Source organism: Phodopus roborovskii, unplaced genomic scaffold, assembly GCF_943737965.1.
Source record: "Phodopus roborovskii unplaced genomic scaffold, PHOROB, whole genome shotgun sequence".
NCBI classification, from domain to species: Eukaryota; Metazoa; Chordata; class Mammalia; order Rodentia; family Cricetidae; genus Phodopus; species Phodopus roborovskii.
Window position 1 is genome coordinate 19,996,384 of NW_026126485.1, and position 23,502 is coordinate 20,019,885.

Here is a 23,502-nt window from a genome sequence, read left to right on the forward strand (position 1 = left end):
GTGATCAGTGCTTTAGGAGAAAAGTTTGCTTGGGAAGATTGGAGTCCCTGGTGTCATCACTGGCCCGATGTGTTAGGCAGGTGGGCTAGAGAAATGTAGGAGCTGTCAGGGAAGCAACTAAGCTGTCATAAGCTGAAGCATCCAGTCTAAGGCTGTTCCCTTGCTTGTTCTGGAAGGTTCCTTCAGGTACATTCTGGCTTATCTGTGGAAACAGCATTGGAAGCTGGGCTGGCTGTTTTGTTCAAGGCTGGACTTTGTGATCTGCACCTGATGACAAGTTCATGCTGTACCTGTGTACCCCTCTTGGGTGTGGACCCTTGGCTACTCTCGGCCACAGCCTGTGTTTGTTCAACCTTCCAGGAGGACTCACTGCATCTTTGCTGTTTCCATGCAGGTATATCAGGACAATGTGTACTCTCCTGACTGCAGATTCCACTCCTTTAAAAAAGTGCTTTACCAGATGGGGCCTGAGTACTCCAGCAACGTGGAGCTTGCATCCTTCCACTCCACCTCCAAGGGCTACATGGGCGAGTATGTTGACCTCTGCTCCTCCTCTGCCACTGGTGGGTCGGCTTTCCCGGCACTGCTCCCTCCCTTCAGCCTGCTCCTCTGTTTGACCCTGTGGTCCACGTGGTGGGAAAGCCGCCCTCACCCTTTGCTGCTGCTGTAAGAACCAGGAGCCAGGCTGCATGTCCCTGGAAAATCTAAGTACAAGAACTATCCTTGTGCAGGGGCTCAGGTGAAATGCAGCATGTTCAAAAGAAATCAGACTGTGGATAAGTGACAGAAATGAAAACAGGTTCCCATAGCAGCTCTAAGCCTGGAATTTTCCACTTCAACACTGACTGAATTCTGAGGGCCCATGAAGAGAGGATTTGAGTGGATAGGTACCAAGACCTGTGTCTAAGGCTGCCTTAGCACGGGGGAATTATAAGGCCAAAGGGCCAGTCTGGGGCCCATCTTTGTTTATTTGACTGGTAGTTGCTGAGTACTTTAGTTTGTAGCACTGAGGACGCTGCCATACACAGCCAGTATGTTACGAGGAGCAGAGGACTAGGCAAGCAGCAAAGTCACGTGGCAGAGAACAACTGAGGCCTCAGAGGAGGCAGAAATGCCAGAAGGTGGGGCAGGAGTTGGAAGAAGGGAGACATTTGGGCGAAGAACATTCTAGGCAGAAGAAATGGTATACGAAGTTTGAAGAAATAGGTTGCCTTGGTCAAGGGAGCTGTCTCCTTAGATTGTTCTTGGCTTTATTTGATGTAGACTAGTATATGAGTTAGATTCCAGAGTAAGCAGCTACAACAAAATGGCCTAGAATATAGAGGCTCCAAAAGGGTAGAAATGTACTATTTTTGACATAATGCTTCAAAGATACCAGGAAGACAAGGCTGCATTCCTTGGGGACTGCTTTCTCAACTTGTAGTCTCTGTCTGTAGGATCAGGAGTCTCCACCTCCCCAGAGACAGGAAGGGAAGAGAAGGCGGGCACTGGCTTTTCCTTGGAGGAAAGTGTCTTTGTCCTTTTACCTGTTTACCTAATCCTGCAAGAACTCAGCCACAGCTGCCTGCTTGGTTCTCGGGGTATGGTGTGATATTACAGAATCTGGCATCCAAGCTGCATTTGTGAGATCTTCCTGTAACTGGTGGTTGTGCTCCCTCTGCTCAACTCTCCAGGTGTGGTTACAGAGGGGGCTACATGGAGGTGATCAATTTGCACCCTGAGATCAAAGGCCAGTTGGTAAAGCTCCTCTCCGTTCGTCTCTGCCCGCCAGTGTCTGGACAAGCTGCTATGGACATTGTTGTGAATCCCCCTGTCCCAGGGGAGGAGTCCTTTGAGCAGTTCAGCAGGGTGAGTGAGTCCGCCTGACCTAGCCACCTCACTGCCATTGCCAGGGTCATGGTAGATGAGAGCCACCATTCCAGGTGGCCAAACATTTGACGGTGTGTGTGTCTGTGTTCATCCGTGTCCATGCTTCAAGGGGCACCCATGATGTCTCTTGGTGCTGAACCACCCTCATGAGTTAAGTTCAAAAATGCAACGGAGAGTATGTTTAGAAGTGGGAGGACTCTGTGTGAACGAATGAACTCTTCTTTCTCATCTGTGCACATCATAAGTGGGTAGGATCCCAGAAGGAGAGCCCCATGTTTGGCAGACATTTTTGTTACTAACCTGAAAAGAAAAGGAAGTAAGATAGGCATAGCAGCACAGTTTAAAAAACAACAGCAAAACCATTTTAGGTTGTAGAATCTAAAAGTCAGTTTCCCAGATGGTATAAATTCATCTCTCTCTCTCTCTCTCTTTCTCTAGTTTGAGAAATTAAAGGGGGGAGATTTGCTTGTTTGTTTTAGGACACAGGGTTTAATAGCCCTAACTGTTTTTTAATTCAAGATCCTATTGCTTCAACCTCCTAAAGGCAAGGATTAGAGGCATGCACTACCACACTCCCCCTCCCTCTTCTCATTTGCCCTCCTCCCCTTTCTTTTTTATAGTAGAATACAAATAAATAAGCCTTCGCTCTTTTCAAGTACACAGTTCTAGCCTGCTGCATTGAATGCCTTTAATCCCATCACTTGGGAGACAGAAACAGCAGGACCTCTGTGAGGCCAGCCTGTTCTACATAGGGAGTTCTAGGACAGGCAGAGCTACAGTGAGACCCTGTCTAAACAAACAAAAAGTTTGGTTTCATTAAAGGAAGATTGTTGTGCAGGCGTCTCTGTCATCTGCCTCAAAAACGTTTCCATCATCCCCCAATTGAAGTGTCAGACCTAGTAAGTGCATAGCTTCCCATGCTCGCATTTCCCAGCTCCTGGCAACCAGCATTAATCCCCCTGACATATACATACAGAGGTGGAATTATGCAATGTTTGCTCTTCTATGCCTGGCTTATTCCACTTGTCACAGTGTCCCAGAAGAGCAGAGGTCTCTTTGGGATGGAGACCTGGGTTCTTTGTCATTGCATGGATGTGCCACCTTTTGTTCACGTGCCCGTTTTCAGGCCTCACCACGCCATCCCTCTTGAACAGTGGCATTTGCAGAGAGCCTGACTGGCCCTGTTCCAGCTCTGCTGACTCTGTTCTGTCTGGGTCTGTGTCCATGCACACCACACTGAAGAGACTACAAAGGGATGGTCCCTAGATTACAGGATGCGGATGGTCTCTGGTAGAAGTGTTTCTAGGGTATTCCATCAGGGTCTGGGGCATTCAGATTGAAGAATGAAAAAAAAAATCCCTGCAGAAAGACCTGTCTATCGGTCCATGTCCTTCCCCTTGCCCTATTTGCAGTGCTGCAGGCACAGTTCATCTCTGTCAATATGTTCTATTACCTCTGTGTTGAAAGAGCAACCTTCCATAGCCTTATCTAGGATTATTGATACCTGTGCTTTCTGTCACCAGGAAAAAGAATTCGTTCTTGGTAATCTGGCCCAAAAAGCAAAGCTGACTGAAGATCTGTTTAACCAAGTCCCAGGGATTCAGTGCAACCCCTTGCAAGGAGCTATGTATGCCTTTCCCCGGATTCTCATTCCTGCCAAGGCTGTGGAGGCGGCTCAGGTCAGTGGAGGGCTGGCTGTCTTCCTGGATCCACTTGAGCTGTCTGGGTCATGGTTGGCGTTTTGCTTTGGTGAGCCTTAGGAGTTCTGGACTCTTTGGGACTCTTGGACAGACGCAGTTGACTGTGTGGCAGCTTCTTAAGAGTCCCAGCTGCAGCAGAGTATGGTGGTGATAGGACAAGCATGAGGCCAAACCCAAGAGAGAGTCCAGTGTGGACCTCCATGGTGCTGTTCTGTGGGTGGAGGCATGGCTCAGCTATTAAATACTTGCTGCTTGGAGAAGATCTGGGTTTGGCTTCTAGCACCTACATGGTGGCTCATGGTCATCCATAACTCCAGTTTTTAGAGGAGCCAATACCCTCTTCTCATGTCTGAGGGTACCAGGCATGTTATACATAGTATATAGTCGTACGTTCAGGTAAAACACTCATATGCATAAAATAAATAAATTTAAAAAATATTAAAACAACAGACATGCAGTCTCTGAAGGGGGGGGCCTAAGTGGGGTGTGATAGTGATGATGGGGATGAAATGAGAGTCCCCACTTCCCCCAGCCATTGCATCCTGCAACAGTGATTCCTACGCCTCGGTATTCACAGTAGTCAGAACCACTTTGGGTTTTCAAGGAGTTGAGAGCCTGCACTTCCAACCCCCACTTTGAGGCTCACGGGCAAAGTACTGTGTCTGAAAGCAGCATCCTCATGCTACCCTGGTTAGACACTGGGAATTCCTAGATACAGAGTCAGAAACCCAGTGTCAGAACCTGGGAATCCCAGAGACTGTTATATAACCCGCTGTGTTTGTTGCTGTCTTCGTTGCTGCAACCAAACACCTGACAAGGTACAGTGTAAGGGAGAATGGATTTATTTTGACTCCTGGTTTGTGGGTGTGGCCTTCTGTTCTGGGGAAGGCATGAGTCGCTTGATGCTGGGGCACAAGCAGAGGCCACTTGCTCACATCTGGGTGGAGATCAGGAAGCAGAGGAAGGAGAAGCCAGTGTGTGGTGTGTGTATGTGTGTGTGCTTGTGCGTGCGTGCGTGCATGTGTGCGTCTGTCTGTCTGTCTGTCTGTCTTTCTCTTTATATTACAGCCAATGGGCAAGTTGTCTACAGTCAGGGCAAGCCCTGGAAATATGTCCTTCTATCAGCAGTAGCTCCAGGGTTTAGACCCCAGGTCCTTGTTTCCAGATTTATTTATTTTTTTATTTTGTGTGACTTGACACAGAGGTGTCTGTAATCAATGACTGTTTAGCAGTTCCTGGGATGGGGACAAGAAACACTGGAACCCTTGCATGAAGATCAGGAGTGTCCTCAGATGTCCAGGCTCCAGAACCAGATTCCTGACTGTGACCTGGGAGCCTGCCTGATTTTGTAGCAGGCAGGAACAGGAGTAGAAAGGACTCTATCACAGAAGAGAGGGCCTGGCATTCTGTATTCTGTTTCTATCTGGCTTTGATTCCCCTTCCATCAGGTCTTTCTAGCCCAGGTGGGACCCCACTGCGTAGCTCTGGCTGGTGCTGAATTCAAGGCATTCTTGTTTAAGCTTCTCAAGTGCTAGGATTATAGGTGTGAACCAAAACCAGCCCTGGCTTTGTTTTTGGTTTTTACATGTGCCAGTCTGGAGTAAAGCCAGCGGTGAATCTCAAGTTCTGCCTTCCCCCTCACAGTCCCATAAGATGGCCCCAGACATGTTTTATTGCATGAAGCTCCTGGAGGAGACCGGCATCTGTGTCGTGCCTGGCAGTGGCTTTGGGCAGCGAGAAGGCACCTACCACTTCAGGTAAAATATTTTCCGTGGGGGTGGGTGGTGTTGGTCCCTGGCTTGTTGAGGGAAACTTGGGTTCCTGCTTTAGAATCCGAGGGTTGTGAGCCTCTGTTTTCCTTGGGTGGATCTCACCATGGCAAGCTCAGAGCCTGTCAGAAAAAACGGGAAACAGGGACATTTCACAGCCGTCTCCTCTAAGTACTCCTAGACTGTTCTGTCCTTCGGCTGCTTCCTGTCCCTTTCATGCTCCATGCTTCTGGATGCATGGGACAAAGCCTGTGCCTTAGTTAGATTTCTGCTACTATCAAAAGCACCATGACAAAAAGCAACTTGGGGAGAAAAGTGCTTATTTGGCTTAACGGTTACAGTCTGTGATCACAGAAAGCCAATGCTGGGACCTGGAGGCAGGACCTGAAACTGAGACCACAGAGGAACCCTGCTTGCTGCTTGCTCTCCATTGCTTGCTCAGCCTGCTTTCTTATATAATCCAAGACATCTGTCCAGGGATGGCACCACCCATGGCCAGCTGCATCCTTCTACATCAATCATCAGTCAAGAAAGGTCCCCACAGATTTGCCTACAGGCCAATAGAATGGAGTTATTTTCTCAAGTGAAGCTCTTCCCAAATAACGTTAGCTTGTGTCAATTTGACAGAAAAACCAACCAGAACAGCCTGTCACAGGACAGGTCCCCTGTAGTCCCTTGGCTGCACTATGGGCCATGATACTTTACTGACACAGAACTAACCCTGTATAGATGTGAACACGGATTCCCAGAGCTGTTTCGGCAAGTGTTCCTCACTAAGGCCAGCTCTGTTCAGAATATGATCATTTCTTCATAGCTCCTGTGGCAGTGTCTCTTGTAGCAGATGCTAAAAAAAAAGAAATGTCATGAGTGGCTGGCATCTGGAACCAAGTGTTTGCTTAGTCAAAGGTATGGGTTATGTCCTAAGAGGGACAAACTGCCTACCTGGCCCTTTTTCCCTTGGTGGGTTCTCTACTGTGATTTATAATCCATCCAAAATGTAGAGCCAGGGTTGCAGTGTAGCTCAGTGGTAGATCACAAGACAAGTGTGAGTCCTGGGCTCTGTGCCCAGCATACCACCCAAAGTGTTGTTGAGTTAGGAAGCCTGTGGTTAGGACCGGAGGGAGAGGTTAGGGTATTGTGGCAACTGGAAATGTCTTTGACGTGAAAGCTGTGATTTGAGGTTAGTTTCCTGTCAGAAGCCGAGTCCTGGGACACACACGCACACCCAAAGAGTGAAAAAAAGAATCAGATCATGCTCTCGGGTTAGAATATAGTCAGGCTATTTGCCTAGCATCCATAAAACCCTGAATCCAATCCCTAGCACCACAAAACGGGGAAATGGTTATGTTCTAGAAAGTTCTCTATACTAATCAGAATATGGTGCTAGAGCCAGATGTGGTGGTGCGTGCCTATAATGCAGGCACTATAAGACACTGAGGCAGGAGGATTGCTGCAACCTCAAGGCCAGCCTAAGAAACAGGGTGAATTCCAGAATAGGCAAATGTCACATGAAACCCTGTTTTATAAAGGAGGAAGAAAGGAAGAGGAGTTATTAAAAAAAAAAAAAAAAAAAAAAAAAAAAAAAGAGGCAGAGGGAAATAGATCTCTGTGAGTTCAAAGCCAGTCTGTTTTACAAAGCATGTTCTAAGGACAGCAGGGCTACGTGGGAGATCCTGTCTTAAAACAGATATACAAACAAATAACAACAACAAAACCCAACTTACAAAGCCATGGTGCCAGCCTTCTGCAGTAATGAAAAATACGTTTTGGTGAGTCAATCCAGTTTATTGCTTTAGTGGACTGGTCTCAATGTAGTAAAAATGCCTGTGTGTAAACCACCACAGTGGTATGTGTCTATATTCCCAGCTTCCTGGAGGCTGAGGCAAGAGGGTTGCTCAGGCTCGGGCTTCATGGCTCGTCTGGGCACCATGTGAGAATGGAAGGAAGGACTATGGGAGACAGAGTTTCACAAGTGATAGGCTCTCTCCAAATCCAACAAGGCAGGGCCATGTGTCCACACAGGGACCTCATCACCCTCCCAACCTGTGAACAGCCAGGCTGATGATGCTTTCCTCTTTCCTGACAGAATGACAATTCTCCCTCCCGTGGAGAAACTGAAGACCTTGCTCCATAAGGTGAAAGATTTTCACCTCAAGTTCCTGGAGAAATACTCGTGAGGATGCCCAGGCGCCAGAGGGTCTTGGTGCCAATGCCCAGGCCTTCCCTCATGGACTCTGCCTCAGACCTCCTGCAGGTCGCCAACCCAGTTCATCATCATTTTCCCCAGGAGACTTCTCTCTTTGTGCCTTGATGTTGAGAGTTCTCTTCTGAGCAAACAGTGATTTTGCAATGTCTTGAAGGCCCTGTTTTTTATTTTATCTTTTTTTTTTATGCAACCAAAGTAGAGTCAACTTGCTCAGCAGATGTGGCTGGAATTCTCTGAATCACCTATCTTTGTTGTGTTCAGAAAGTTCCTTTGGGTTTTGAACAGCTAGGGTGCGTTGAGATGAGATAGTTCATATCTACAGAAACAATCAGGTGTTTGGGACTGGAAACCCACAATCAGCAGTGAGATCCCTTAGCAGCGTGGTAAATCTATAAATCCAGTAAGAACCCAGAGAGAGCTTGCCATTCTGGTCTGGAGACAGGCAGCACATCACAGACCAGAATACTGAAGTCAGTAGTGGCACAGGAGTCACAGCAGACACCAGGCTAGATTGTACTGAAGGCAGGATTGGCAGGGGGCGTGGCCTAGGCCGGAGGTCCTGAGGGGAAGTGTCTGTCTGGAAAGTGCTGCCAGTTGAGCTGGGTCTTCTGTGCCGTCTAGTTGGTGATGACTCAGCACACCAACCTTTGCACATGCTTTTGCCGAGACCTAGGTATAAAAGGCCTCCCCAGGCTTCAGGGTCACTGGGAGAGCCCGGAAATATCATGGTGACTGAGGATTCTCTGCCTGTGGATGGATCCACCCCACTGGTTTACCTAGGGGCGGTTTTCTCCCAGGGCTTGTTTGAGCTTTTGCGCCTATTGCCCTCTGCTGGTAGCAGCAGAACTAAGTAAAGGCTGAAAATGTCCTAAAGTAGGAGGTGATGATCCTTTTAAAAATTTGGCAGTCAAGCCCTTGCAGATTTTTTAAATTGTTTCAAACTAAATTTGGTTCATTTTGTAACTTTAGTTGGTCACAATGCCTGGTACACTGACTGCGCAATCTAAGTCAGTGTATTTCTCTCCGCATCAGTTTCCTGCCTCCCTCCCAGATCTGTGGACAGTGTCCTATGGCATCCATGTGTCATCAGCTATCCCTCTAAGTACCAGAGTAGCAGCCACCAGGTTAGCATATTTCTTGAATTAGTGCACCTGGGTGGAGCCACGTGCACACCGGCAGAGAGCACCCGGCCAAGGTTTTCTTCCCAACAGAAGCGAGGGAAGCTCAGGAGCCTGGGGACCCAGTAAGTCTGGGGATGCGCAAGGAGCTAGAGAGAGCAAAGTGAGGTCCTGTGCCATGATTCCATACTGGGTCTATGCAGGGGGTTCAGTTAACACTTATGAGCATTACATTACTGTGAAGGAAGCAGCCGCATTCTTAACAAAATGGAATATCCTGGAACTTTAAAAAGTTGACAAGGTAGCATGTATGCTTGCTAGGCATATAAACCAGATGTGCTCCAATGTTCTGAGATTCCTCAATGAAAGGTAAACTAGAAGCTAGTATATTTTTTATATTTTTGTAACAATTGCTTTTTTCATTGGGGGTGGAAGGGTTAGTATTTATAGTCCTAACAAGTCCAATAATTTTTATAAGTCTCTTCAGATTATAAATAATCCTCCAAATTTTGCAATGTTTACATGTTTTTTTAAAAAGATGATAATTATGCTAGGTTTGCTTTTTAAATAAAAGCTTAGGTGTGCTAAGAGATTAATAACTTCAAGTAGGAATACTGGTTATGGAGTTTGGATTTTCTACAGATTCTGTCCCCTTGCCTTTTCTGTTCCAGCATCACTCAAGAAAGTTTGTCGTTTGGGGTTTCCCTTAAGAGTCTACACTGGGAGGTTTCTGTTCCTCCAGAGATGTGTGTGGGTGGTGCGGTGGAAGCCTGGGCCAGGCTGGACCTGGGGCCGTCACACCCGTGCAGACCTGCCTGTTCTCACTTCTTCGGGCCTCCCTGACAGAGGTCCTTGTAATAGCTGTGCTGGGGAGATCTGAACAATAAAATATGTGACTGTTCAACTGTGTCAATTAAATCTACAGGTTGAGTGGGGATGAGAGCGAGGCATGCACTTTAATCCCAGCACGAGGGAGGCAGCATGCACTTTAACCCCAACACGAGGGAGGCGGAGGCAGGCTGGTTGACATAGTAAGGCCCTGTCTCAAAACAAAACAAAAACCAAACGAGCAAATAGGTGAGTGGGTGTCACTAATTCTTTGTTTGTCCTGAACAGCAAATCTGTCTAAACAACCCAAACTCCAGCCAACTGCTCTGGTTAGGGTTAGGGTTTGATCCTAAAGACGGAGTGGCTGAGCTGGAGACGCTTCATGCATCTTTCTTTGTGCTTTTGTTTTGGATCAGCGTCTTGCTCTCTGGCTGCCTAGCATAATACTACTTGCTGTGTACTCTAAGCTGACTTCATACTCACTGTAGGCTAAGGGTGACCTTGAACTCCTGCTCCTTCTCCCTTCGCTTCCTAAGTGCTGGGATCGGATCATAGGCATGCACCACCATTCCCTGCTCTAACAAGACATTAACACAAATGTGGATTTTAACCTCTGCTGGCATGAAATGAGAAGTGATAGAACCTGGCAGTGGTGGCACATGTCTTTAATCCCAGTACTCAGGAGACAGAGGCAGGTGGATCTCTCTGAGTTCGAGGCCAGCCTGGTCTACAGCGTGAGGTCTAGAACAGCCAGAGCTGTTACACAGAGAAACCCTGTCTCCAAAAACAGAAACAACAAACAAAACAAAACAAAAACAAAAAAGAAAGAAAGAAAAGGAAGAAAGAAAAGAAGAGAAAAAAGAAAAAGGTAGAATCTTCACAGGGCTGGGAGAGGTGGGGTTAGGAGCTGGGGAAGCCAGGACAAGGGTCTCTAAACAAGATATTTTATTGGTTTTGCCCAGGTTTCCCAATCCACATCAGTTTTGAAGTGTGACTTACAATTTTAAAAATTCTCCAAAACGAAGCTTTCTATATATTTATTAAAATTCAGAAAGTATACACACACACAAAATTAGGGCTCTTACTTGGAGTCATTAGGAGTCTACTTACCATAGTTTAAGCGGAGAAACTGACTATCCTGTGTATGTTGTAGGGAAACTGGCTCCATTTCTAATATTTACTTTGGTAAATGTAGAGATTGCCTTGCCCCATTGCACATATAAAAATCTCATGGTCCCAGCCAGGCGGTGGGTGTACCTTTAATTCCAGCACTTAGGCAGAGGCAGGCAGATTTCTGTTACTTTGAGGCTACTCCCCCATAGAAAAGGGGTTGGGACAGTGCTGTGCCAATACACCTCATTTGCCACAAGGCCACCTTAGTGTGGGGATGGAGGCATGTGTTTGAGCGGTGGGAGTCACAGCTAGTTGATAGCTAAGTGGACAGGAAAACGCTCTGTGTTTCCACTCATCACAGGAAGCCATACAGGAACACACCAACTATCTAGGGGGTAAACTAGTTCATTGTACAGTGAGTATAGTAAACACAGATCAGAAACTGCAGTTACCATTCTAGATGTGTAGCAGGGGGTAGGTCTCACTGAGTAGTCCTGTCTGGCCTGGAACTCTGTGTAGACCATGCTGGCTTAGAACTCACAGAGATAAAGCCAGGGGGGTAGTGATACACACCACACCTTTGATCTGAGAAGCAAGTGATTTCTCTGAGTTTGAGGCCAGTTTGATCTATAGAGTGAGTTCCAGGACAGCCAGAGATAAAGAGAAACCATCTTGAAAGCACGTGTGTGTGTGTGTGTGTGTGTGTGTGTGTGTGTGCGTGTGTGTATGTGTGTACACACACGCACACACACACACACTGCACACAAGTCGCCTCATATCTCATTGATGTGTTTCTTGTTTCTTCCAGACTACTTAGAAGTAAATCTTAGGCACTATTGACTATTGTCCCTAGAGAATTCAAAGTGTATCTTTTTCCTTCCCCTCCCCCATTTTTTGAGGTCCTGTGTACATCAGGCTGGACTTGGATTCACCATGTATCCTGCTTCAGGGTCACTAGGATTCTTGTCATGTACTATGACACTAAGTTCAGTGTGCATCTTTTAAAAGGACATTGTTTATTTGTTTGAGAAGGGCCTTGTTATGTGGCCCTGGCTGGTTTGGAACACCCTATGTAGACAGTGATCTGCCTCCCAAGTGTTAAGATTACTGGTGTGGATCACCTCACCCCACACTTATGTGTGGGATTCTTCTTGTTGCTTTGGTTTAGTTTGGTTGCTTTGTTTTGAGACAGAGTCTTGAGTATGTAGTCCTAGCTGTCCTGGAATTCACTCTGTAGACCAGGCTGGCCTCGAACTCACAGAGATCTGCCTGTCTCTGCCTCCTGAGAGCTAGGATTAAAGGTGTGTTTCCATTATGTTAATGCCATTATCAGGTCTAACAAAATTTAAAAACCATATTGTGCACAGCTGAAGTTATATTCACATTTCCACGAGTGATTCTTCCCCATCTGTCACGGTGCACGTGGGGACAACTTATGGGAGTTGGTTCTCTCCGTTCTCCAGGTGGGTTCCAGGGGCTGAGCTCAGGTCATCAGGCTTGGCAGCAAGCCATCTTGCTGGCCCCTTTACTGTCTTCAGTTAAACAGCCAGCACCAGCTTTGTTTCTGCTCTGACAAAAGGACAATTGCAACTGTAAACATCCGTCCACCTCCCAACCCTTTTGACTAAAATTAAGCTCAAAGACAGATATTCACAGACCATTTTTTCCCATGTGTATGCCAAGGCTGTTTGCCTGAAAGCAATAGAAACTTAATATGAACAACAGCAAAACAGGCTTCGTTGGCTCTTAAAATCCAAGAAATGAAGAGCGTGCCTGGTGGCACAGGCCTGTCCTCAGGAAGGTGAGGCAGGAGGATTGACATGAGCTATAGTGAGACCCTGTCTCAATGTTTTAATAACAAAGAAAAGAGGGACAAGAGAGATGGCTTGGTGCAAAAAGGCATGCACTGCCCTACAGAGGATCAGTTTCAGTTCCCAGCACCCACAGCTCCTCCAACTCCAGCTCCAAGGCGTGTGATGCCTCATCCTCTGTGAACTCCTACACTCATGTGCACACACTGTATACACATATACATATAGTTTTTAAAACTGAACTTTAAAAAGTCATTGCATGCACTGATAACTTATTATATAACTAACATGTCATAAAACACCACATTTGCTAGTAATATACTATGTATTGATGGGTATAATAAAAACCATCATGGGGGGTGCTCAGGTTACTTTCAGTTTCACACAATTTTAAGCAGTATTTCTACAGTCTTCAAATTATTTATACTACCATAATTTCCCTAAAATAAAAAAAAAAGAATTTCTAGGTGGGGAAAATGTTTAGGCACGTGGGGTGTTTGCCACATATACAGTACTCACAGGCAGTGAGGGGTAGGGATAATATGTTAGAGCAAACTCTTCTATCTTAGTAGTTTCCACTTTGCAAGACTGAAATGCAAAGCATTCACAATGGCTTCTTACCGATGCCTGGCACCCAGGAATGCTAAACAGGTGCCTAGTCTTTGAACCTCTGCCCTATACACACTTTACTATGGAAATTGTTATTTCTCCTTCACTCCCATACCTTTCTAGTTAAAGAACTGCCCCACTTGCCCAGCTGTGTAGTACTGAGCCCTGAATCTGGAGCTTTGATCATGCTTCCTAAGCCCTTGCTATTGGACATGCTGGTGATGCTACTGTTAAGTCTGCCGTTAGGAGAAAATGGCTCTACCTCAATATTCCCAGCTGGACATGTGACCAGGCCTAGCTAATCACCTGGCACACTGACCACAGGGACTAGCTCAGGATGACATGTAACCCACACCAGATTAGTAAGAGCCCCAGTCCAGATTTATCTTGGAAGTATAGAGAGTTGCTGTTCTCCTGAGGTTACTGCCCTTTGGATCATGTTGAAATACATGGCCTTTGGAATTTGGACTTCAACTGGAATTTCCTCTTCACCATTGACAAAATGACCTTTTGGACCTATCTTTCTTTCCTTTTCCTTTTTAAACATCTATTTTACATGTGTTTGCCTATTACATGTGTTTGCCTATATTAAGTGTATGAGATGTATGGAGTTCCCGCAGTGTCCAGAAGAGGGCATCAGATCTCCTATAACTGGAGTTACAGATGTTGGTGAGCCACCATGTGGGTAGCAGGATCCTCTGCAAGAGCAGCAAGTCATCTTAACTGCTGAGCCATCTCTCCAGCCCACTTTTGGAAATTTCTAAATCTCCGAGATGTGGCTCCCTTGCTTATGAACTGGTACAATCAAAACCCTTACCTTTACGTTGTTTTCAGTTTTAGATGAAATAACATGTATAAACATTATCTGCTGAGCTTGGCGTGTATAAATCATTCCTATATGAGTTGACTGTTAACCATGGACCACACCAGCCTAATAGCCCACAGCACTATGATGCTCTTATGTATTCATCTTTTCCATGTCAGTGCGGGGTGGGGAGATGGGAGGTGGAGGGGGTTGGGGGAGGGGGCGCATGGCTTGGGGTCTTATATACTGTCACTTTAGCCAAAGGGTATAATCTTCCTATCTCTGGTACAGACAGACCCAAGTTATTGCACAGCTGTGCATGTGAGGCCTTGCGAAGAGAAAAGGTGGTTTGTGATAGGCCTGCTTTCTGTCAGACAAGGTGAGGTTGTTTATCAAGGGATGAAAAACTTAGCCAGTCAATTACAGAATAGCCCTAATTCTCTGGACTGGGGATTAGTAAGGCTGTGGTCTCTATTACAGAACTAGGCAGACTTTTTCCTGTATGGATCAAGATAGTAAGTAAATAGTCTTCATAGAACATATAGGGTGACAAATGATTTGGGTTTGTCTTGCATTCAAGTTTGGTCTCCACCTATGGCACTATTAAGAGACAGTGGAACACTTAGCGGGCGGCATCTAAGGAAGAAAGCGAGGTGTGGAGACAAAGCCCTGAGAGGGCTATCAGCCCCCCAGTCCCTCTCCCCACCATGGTGTCCTGTGTCAGCAGAGTCCCAGAACGAGCAGCAGGCCTTTAAATCTCACCAGATCCCAACTCTTAAGACATGGGCAGGACACGGGCAGACTATTTACCAGAATATGATATGAGTGGCTGTGGCTCCATCCTTGAGGCTCACTGGATCCTGCTCTCCTCTAGGACCTCATGAACCAGGCCTCTGATGTCCTCATTTCCCTCAGAGTGTTATTCTCCAGGCTCCCACAGGCTTGGCCCATTAAACTCTGCTTGAAGTTTTCAAAGGCTTTTCTAGCCCCAAACTCCAAAGTCTTCCATATTTCTCCAAGAAATCAGTTGCAAAGAGCCAAGAACTATACGGTTGGGTTTATCACAGCAACAACCCCACTTCTCAGCCTTTTTTGTACTGTTTTCCCAGTTGCTATGATAAAGCACTCCAAAAAAGGAATCTTAAGGAAGAAGTTTGTCTGGGCTCACAGTTTGAAGGCACAGCCCATGGGAGCAGGGGATCACGGAAAAAAGCTCTTGAGGCAGCTGGCCATACTGGTGAACGTCTGTGCTGAGCCTGCTTTCTCCTTGTTTTTTTTTTTTTTTTTTTTTTTTTTTTATTATGGGATTCAAACCATGAAATGGATTTCCCATATTTAGGGTGGGTCTTCCCCTTCAATTAGTCTAATACAGATAAACAGTCACAGATAGGATTCTAAATCCCACCAAATTGTCAAGATTAACCATAGCACCGAGAGTGAGGAGTGTGAGCTTGCACTCTTGAGTCTTTTTGCCTCTCCCTCCCTGATGCTGGGGTGACAGGGTACACCACCATACCCAGTTCCAGACCCTTGGATTTTCAGTGACCTAAGATAGTGTGCATCGATTGCTTGGTCTTCAGATGGATTCCACAATGTTGTTATGTATGATGTGTTTATAGTCACTGGGCTTAAAAGATGTCTGAGATGTAAGTGTGCACGGATTAATGTCAACAAAATATTAATTTCCTGTGCATGATATACTATGCTTTAGAATGTCTTGGTCAGATAAAAATACACAACATTGGGAGCTGTCCAGATGTCTTAGCCAGGGAAGGTGATTGCTGTCAAGCCTGACATGTGGGTTTGCTTCCTGGAACCTACATGGTAGAAAGAGAAAACTGACTCCTATAGATTGCCTTCTGAGTTCCACAGGCACACACGAGTGTGCACCCCCCCCCATACACACAAATATAGGGCCGTGTGGCGGTGTACACCTTTAATCTCAGTACTCAGGAGGCAGAGGCAGGCAGGACAATCTCTGGATCTGAAGCCAACCTGGTCTACATTGTAAGTTCCAGATCAGTCAATGCCACATAGTGAGACCCTGTTTTAAAAATAACAATAACTGGGTGGTGGTGCACACCTTTAATCCTAGCACTTGGGAGACAGAGGTTAGCAGCTCTCTAAATTTGAGGCCAGTCTGGTCTACAAAGCAAGTTTCAGGACAACCAGGGCTATACTGAGAAACCTTGTTTCTAAAACAAAACAAATGAAATAGTAATACAAGAAATTTAAATGCCAAGCATAACAGGGAGTGGAGAGGTGGTTCAGCAGTTAGGAGGACTTGCTGCTCTTGCAGAGGACCAGGTTTGGTTACCAACACCCGCATGGTAGCTCACGACCAGCCATAATTCTAGTTCCATGCCATCAGATGCTCTCTTTTGATCTTTCAGGGCACCAGGCAATCATGTGGTACATGCAAAAACCAAATACACATAAAAAGAAACATGTAACATTAGCAAAGGCATTCTGAGTTCCCACTGACCCATATTAGTCTGAGGAATGTATTCAACAAATGTAGTTAGTGGTCTTTTCTTAGTAAATATGAAAAATAAGGAAACAATGTGTTTGAGACAGAAGTCCTTCCAAAAATAAGTTTGCTTCTCTGTTCTGGAAAGCCTTGGAGTTGCCTTGGTGACCACAGACCTGGATGATAGTTGAATCTTTTTCTTCTGTGGACAAAGTGAAACCTTCACATTTCTGCAGTGGGACTCTCACAGTGCATTGTTTTAGAGATTCTTCTTCCTGGATGATGACCCAGATTCTGACTGGTGTCTAGCTGAGCCAGATGTCTTAGTTACGTTTCTGTTACTGTGATAAAAACACCATCACCAAAGCTACTGGGAGAAGGGAGGGTTTATTTGGGGCTTACGGTTCCAGAGGAATGAGATTTCATGATGGCCAGGCAACATAGTGGCCAGTGGCAGGCTCCCTGGCTGGAGCATCTGCTGAAAGCACACATCTCTAACCACAAACAGGAAGCAGAGAAAGCTAACTTGAAATAGGGAAGAGTCCTTTACCACAGAGTCCACTCCCAGTGATAACATTACTCCAGCAAAGCCACACCTCCTAACTACCAATTAGCTACCAATTTGCAGCCAAGTATTAAAATCTCCAAGACTTATGGGAGAGATCTCATTCAACTACACTTGGGGACCTAGAATCTGAAGCTTCAGCTGGAAGTCTGTATCTTTCTGGACCAATAGTGAGAAAAGAATGGGATGGGAATATTACTATATTGTCTAGCATGCCACTCTTACCCAGATTAACAATTGTTTGGAGACCCTAGGAATCAGGATTTGGGAACCTGAGCCAGCTCTCCCTTTAGAAGGAATAGCCATTTTCCTAATGAACTCTGTAGAATTATCTTTAGATGCCCATGAAAAGGCCAGAATTTAAAGATCCCAGGCCAGCTACAATTAGTGGCCCACAGAGGAGCTCACCTCCTGGTGGTATCAGGATTGGCACAAAAACTGGGCGTTTAGGTGTTTGCCTCACTAAATAAGTACCTATCTGTTCTCAGCTATCTATACAGGGTTCTACTTGACTGGATGATCCTGTAAATGCCCCCCCCTCATCTGCCTTGGCTCATATTTTATTGTACTAATTGAGTATCACATAATGACTTGACATCAGCTTCTTCAGGAGTGCAACAACAGATGAGGCCTGATATTTTAGAATTATGTTGCTTTCACAGTTGGAATTTGTCTAGGTCTTAGCTTGGAGTCTAGAACCAACAAAGCAGTGTCTCTCTGTGTGGCCATTATAAAATTCACTCTACCTACGAGAAAGACAGTGTAAGAGTCGAACAGGAGGGAGGAGAAAGTGGGGCTGGTATGTAAAATGAAAAATAAATTTAAAAAATGTCAAAATAATCTTTTAATACCAAAGATCTAAAATTGGCCTTTAGGTTCTGGATCTTCCATGGTTTTCTTCAGTCTTTGTCCAAGTCACAAATTCTGCAGTAACCTCATGGTCCTCTTAAGTAGACACGGTTACAGACTCCCATTGTATGGGTTTGGTTCTATTATGAATGGTGTTACAGTTTTCTATACTTAAAATTTTACTTAAGTACCAATGCAAATAATCATTACTTATTTGAGAGCCAAGTATTTCAGAATAAGGCCTTGATGCTTAAGAAAGTTTACAAAGAAAGTGTCCGAGTCCAGCACTGCAGGATTACATTCATTGAAGTGTATCTGAGAGCCAAGCATGGTGAGACTAGTCCCAGGAGGAAGCGGAGGAATTACTTGAATCCAGGTGTTGGGGATTAGCCTGGGCAACACAACAAAACCCCATCTGGGAAAAAAAAAATGCAAACCTACAATCTATAATCCCAGCACTAGGAAAGCAAAGGCAGGGGGGAATCTTTGTAAACTCAAAACTAGCATGGGAGCTGGGCAGTGGTGTCGAATGCCTTTAATCCCAGCACTCAGGACACACAGGCAGGAGGATCTCTGAGTCCGAGGCCAGCCTGGTCTACAGAGTGAGTTCCAGGACTGCCAGGACTGTTTCACTTGAAACTGTGCCTTGAAAAGCAAACGAACAAAACCAGCAAGGGCTACCTCTATAGTTCCAAGGCAGCCACAGAACAGAAAAAGAAGAAACATGGTTTGTTCTGTCTACAATCCTCCTATAGTAAAGGGCTAGACTGTTGTTCTAGAATTTGTTTTCAGGTTATTATTTCAGATCCTCTATAACTAAGATTTAGTTTAAAAAGAGCACGGAGTACTTCCTTCAGGAAATATTCATTTAGGTTCTACTTTGCACCAATGTTCTGTGCATTAGAAATTTTTGTTTGGTGCTGCAGACCCAATTCAGTGCTTTACACATACAAGGCCAAGTGCTTTGCCCCTGAATTCCATGCCCAGTTCTAGAACTTTGCAGTCTAATTCACAACCCTCTATAACTCCAGTTCCAGGGGAACTGACACCCTCTTCTGGCCTCTGCACAGGCACCAGGCACAGACATAGAACACAACAGATATGTAGCAGAAACAACCCCAAACACACACACACACAGACACACACACACAGGCACACACACACACACACACACACACACAGGCACACACACACACACACACAAACAAAACAAACAAACAAAAAAAAAAACCAGTGGTTTACAAAACAAGGAAGAGCTAGTTCTCTTTCCCATCTTGTAAGATGGCAAGTGAGAAAGTGGGAAGCTGTACATTGGGGCTAGAAACTTGGAGCTACAGCTGGTATACACGGTGTGAGTAACCCTACGGTGGAGAGGTAGAACAGAATCTATCAGCTTCCTCTACAGGAAAAGAATGGATAGCATAAGCATAATTTTGTTAGATTGGCTTGCATGAAGAGGATGAGGGCCAACAACATGCTGAAGAGGGCCAAGAACACAGTAGCTCCTCAGTCTGGCACTGAAGACCTGCAGGATTACCCTACACATTTGAGTTCAGACTGAAGCTGCACTTGGATGTCACCTAAGGATGGCAGCAGCCAGGTCAGCAATGGTATAGACACTCACTTATTAAGATATAAACGCAGGTAGACAAGCAACCAACACTGGTTTTCTTCCGGCCACTTTACATCTGAGCCAGAGGGTGCTGCCTACTCTGGGGAAAGGGTTTCTTCCCTGAATCCCTTCCAGAAATGCTCACACAGACATGCCTTCCCTGAAACTTGCTTCTTAGTTGTTTAAGATACCACCACGTGAAAAATTCAGATTCACCATCACAACACGGAAGTTCACTGGGGGGCAGATACTCCCCATCTGCCATGCTTTTGAGAGGTCCAGCACTAGAGTACTCAGCTGTTACCTTCGAAGTTGAATATTAATTTGTTCTTGCTATTGTCACGAAACCAGTTGGTGATGGCTAGGGTTAAGTCTTGCACACTATTATCCTAAGATGCACCAAGGAAGAGTTGAGCTATGGCAAAAATCTCTTTATAGTCAGTGTGAGGAAGCTATACCCTGGCATTGTTACTGAACTTGGTGGTTACCACTTGTCCCAAATCAGTTCTGGCCACTTGTTCTCAATAAGCCAATAAAAAAGAGCCAAATTAATAGTGGAAAGCAGAAAAGGATCTATTTATTCAATGTGGCCACACTGGGAAGTGGGACTGTTTAATCCCACCGGTTGAGATAAGACCACAACCACAGTTTAAAGCCAAATTTAAGCAAGCATTAATTAAATAATGGTCAGATTGATGGACTCTTTGGCCAGGTCCATCTGTTTTGCCAGTAAATGGCACCACGTCACATTTTGCAGGGGCTTAAAAAGGCAAACCCACATGAGATCCAATCAGGGGCAAACAGACTGCCTGATGTGCTTTCTGCCTGCCAGTGTACATCCTGCCAACATCCAATCAGGAGCAGTGTACATTCTGACCCATTTCCTGCCCACATGCGATCAGGCCCTGATCTAGTGCAGATGGGTCAAACTAACTTGTTTAAGGGAGTGAAAACATGTGACTTGTTATCTCCCATTAACAACAGCCTCCAGCATTTCAGAACTGTCTGTCCTTGAGCAAGGCGCTTCCAGATCACAAGCATTTTGTTTCATAGACTTCTTAGGCATACTAATTAAAACTTAAAAACGTGGCTCTCTCAAAGGACAAGAGATTCAAGCCCATCTTCAGGGTCCTCAAGTGAAATCAAAGTTTAAATAGAGGGCCAAGGTTACTGTACATCTGAGCAGTTCCAGTCAAGGAGTGGTTCCGCCCACCAGACCCAAGGTTGTTTGGGCTTCACTCAGTCTCACCTGTCAGGGAGATGGACAAGTTGTTAGAACTGTGAACATGCTTCTGGTCTGCCTGGCATCCCTTTCTTTCCCCAACATGAAACTCCTGGGGAAATCCCCATTCTTTGGGGAGTCCACTGTCTTGTCAGAGAGACCAAGAGACCAAATGGGTGACTATCTTCCTGAGACCACTAGAGAACCAAGAGAGTAAGTAGTTTTCTGAAACAGCTGAGCAGTGGTTTGCTGCCAGTGCATGGACCTCATTCCTCTACAAAGTTCCTCTTTGTAGAATGTACCAGAATTTTATCACCACCGCAAATCCCTAGATACATCAATTCCTACACTTCACAAAGGGGCTGTAGAAAATATCACAGGAAGGTGAGCTCTTCCCCAGAGTGGGGTGTGGGGGGGGGAGAGAGATACAAGGGTACAGCAGTACAAGATTAATCAATCAGAAGGTCAGGGACTCAAGATTTTACCAAAATCTAATCTGTTCAATTCCAAGGCTACATGTGATCCCTCAGGCTCTAACAAATGGTACTTACCTTCACAAATTAGTCTACTTTTCTCACCAAGAATCTAAGTAACTGATACCTTATTGTGCACTTAGATTTTCTTTGGTGTATTTTTGGTTGTTTTCAAAAAATTTTTTACCTGTCAAGGCATGAACTGCCCAGTCTGCAGGACAGACAGTGAAGAAAAGGGCGTCCCGGTCCTTCACAGCCAGGGAGCAGCTGTGCGTGAGACCCACCTTCCTGAGTTGGAGCAATCTACAGTACACACATACAGAACAACCTAACTTCAGGAGGTAGGTGAAAGTGCTGGCCCAAGTAGACACTTCACAAGGAATTGTTGAAATGAAGGGTAAGAAACTGAGCCTAGGCCAGGAGTGGCAGCACACATCTTTAATCCCAGTATGAGGGAGGCTGAAGCAGAACTGCCCTGAATTCTTCAAGAGAAGCTTAGGATACAATAGCAAAACCCCAACACAAAACAAATACTCCTCAAAAGTGTCCATAGCCCACAAAAACAAGATATCTTACAACAGAGCCAACAGGAGCCTATGCAGGTGACTACACAGTATTCTGAAATATGAGAAGGGGCAGTAGGCAGAAAAAAGAAAAAAAACTTCTTCAGATACACCAACAGCCATTTAAGCACATGAAAGATACATGAACATTAGTCATCAGGGAAGTAAAAATCAAAACTGCTTTATATCCACCAGGAAGGCTGTGACCAAGTTACCTGCTGCCAAGGCTGTGGGGATGTAGGTCACTGCACACTCTCTGCATTGCCGATAGGACAAGAAGGTATAGCCACCCTGCCTGTTTGGTAGATCCTCAGATGGTTACAATCCAAATCCACACCAGGTATGCATGTAAATGAATTTATCCCACACAAAACTTTCATGTATCTATAGTTGTAGTTTGAATAGTACTCCAAATGTCCACTAGGAAGTGAATAAAAGGTAGGATATACTGAATACTACTTGGTTTTAAGAAAAGTACTGCTATTTACTGGATTAAAAAAAAAACAACTCAAAAACGAATCAGTAACTTCATAAAGGGTTGGAGATAATGAAATTATACTAATAAGACTTGGTGTGTTTGTTTTGCCACACAAATCTTGACACATGGGAATCCACTGAAATGGGCATTTTCTTAAAGATAAAAGGTTATGGTACGGAAGCCATAAAAGGAATCAGAGGCACTTACAGGTCAAACACAGCTTGCATTTTTGCTTTGTTCTAAAACAACGTGAGTAGCTGCTGGGGATTGCTCAGCTAGGGAAGCAGCTGCTTAGCATATACATGGGCCTGAGTTCAGTCCCCAGCACCACACACACAGACATACATTCACAACCTACGCAGAAAAACTGAACACTGCGGAGTAACTGTTTTATAAACCTTTATTGGAAAGGCTACAAAGTTTGTATTATCACTGCATTGCTTAGGCTTAAAGTGTTGTGGGGAAATAACCTCAAATACAAAACTATTATGCTGCTGACTCTTGCCCAGGCTTGTTGTAAAATATTTTGTACAATGGAGGTAGAGTGAATAGGGCAGTAATTTAACCCTCACAGGTCTTGATTAGCTTGGGGACATTTTCTTCATCCAGGTTCCAATATCTCTAGAAATGTGCTATCAGAGATGGTATAATACACTGGGGGAAAAATAATCTAAGTTCCATTTCTGTCCTGCTGTTCCTTTGACAAATGTAAATAAAACACGTGTGTATAACTGGTGTCACTTGGACCTCAAATCAGCATGTTTAAAAAAAAAAAACAAAAACAAACAAACAAAAAAAAACACCTCAGAATGAAAAAAGTAATCACCAGAGGATGGAAACACACCCTTTCTTTCCATTAGGATGGTTGGAAGTAAAGCTAGGTGCAGACCAGGACATGGATCACACTGAACCCTCCTCACCACTGGCTCAGACACTTTGTGAATATTAGTCAATGCTTCCCCAAAATCAGATATTCAACTTAATGAGACAGAGCAATTTTTCATAATATTTAATTAAAACAGCGTTAACAGGTCTGTGTAAACATGGTTCTACTATTCATCTGCTTTACCGTATTTTAAAAAAAAGAAGTGCAAAGGATAACAGAGGCCTGGGCTTGTCCCAATTTTCAGGGTAACCTGGGAGTTAGATAACTTGGATGTTCTTGATGCTACAGAGTATCTACTGAAGTCAATAAAGCCTGTTTCAACCAATCTTAGTGTTTGTAAAGCCCGCAGGGGCAGATACCTGAAGCATAAACTTCAAGTCAATGGATTTTTAAGGGCTGTTTAAAAACCAGAACCAAAGATTCACTCCTCAGTGTAAGGATACTTTTTTACAGTTCAAAATATGTTCTTCTTTCTAAAAATGTGACACAGAATAATTTACACCAACTGCTTTTTATTATCAAGTTTCAGAAACCTTTCACAAAATGGTTTAAAAAA

General features: G+C 44.9%; 1 protein-coding gene across 4 annotated transcripts in view; it reads left to right on the plus strand.

Annotated features, from left to right (window-relative positions):
* The window catches only part of Gpt2 (glutamic--pyruvic transaminase 2), a 34,138-nt gene extending 24,572 nt beyond the window's left edge, over positions 1-9,566 (plus strand). For all 4 annotated transcript variants that reach the window (XM_051195037.1, XM_051195036.1, XM_051195038.1 and 1 more), the window contains 5 exons: positions 395-531; positions 1,674-1,848; positions 3,393-3,548; positions 5,214-5,326; positions 7,425-9,566. In XM_051195037.1, coding sequence (XP_051050994.1) covers positions 395-531; positions 1,674-1,848; positions 3,393-3,548; positions 5,214-5,326; positions 7,425-7,515 — 672 coding nt within the window. In that variant the 3' untranslated portion in view covers positions 7,516-9,566. The remainder of the gene's footprint in view (positions 1-394; positions 532-1,673; positions 1,849-3,392; positions 3,549-5,213; positions 5,327-7,424) is intronic.
* The last annotated feature ends 13,936 nt before the right edge of the window (positions 9,567-23,502 follow it).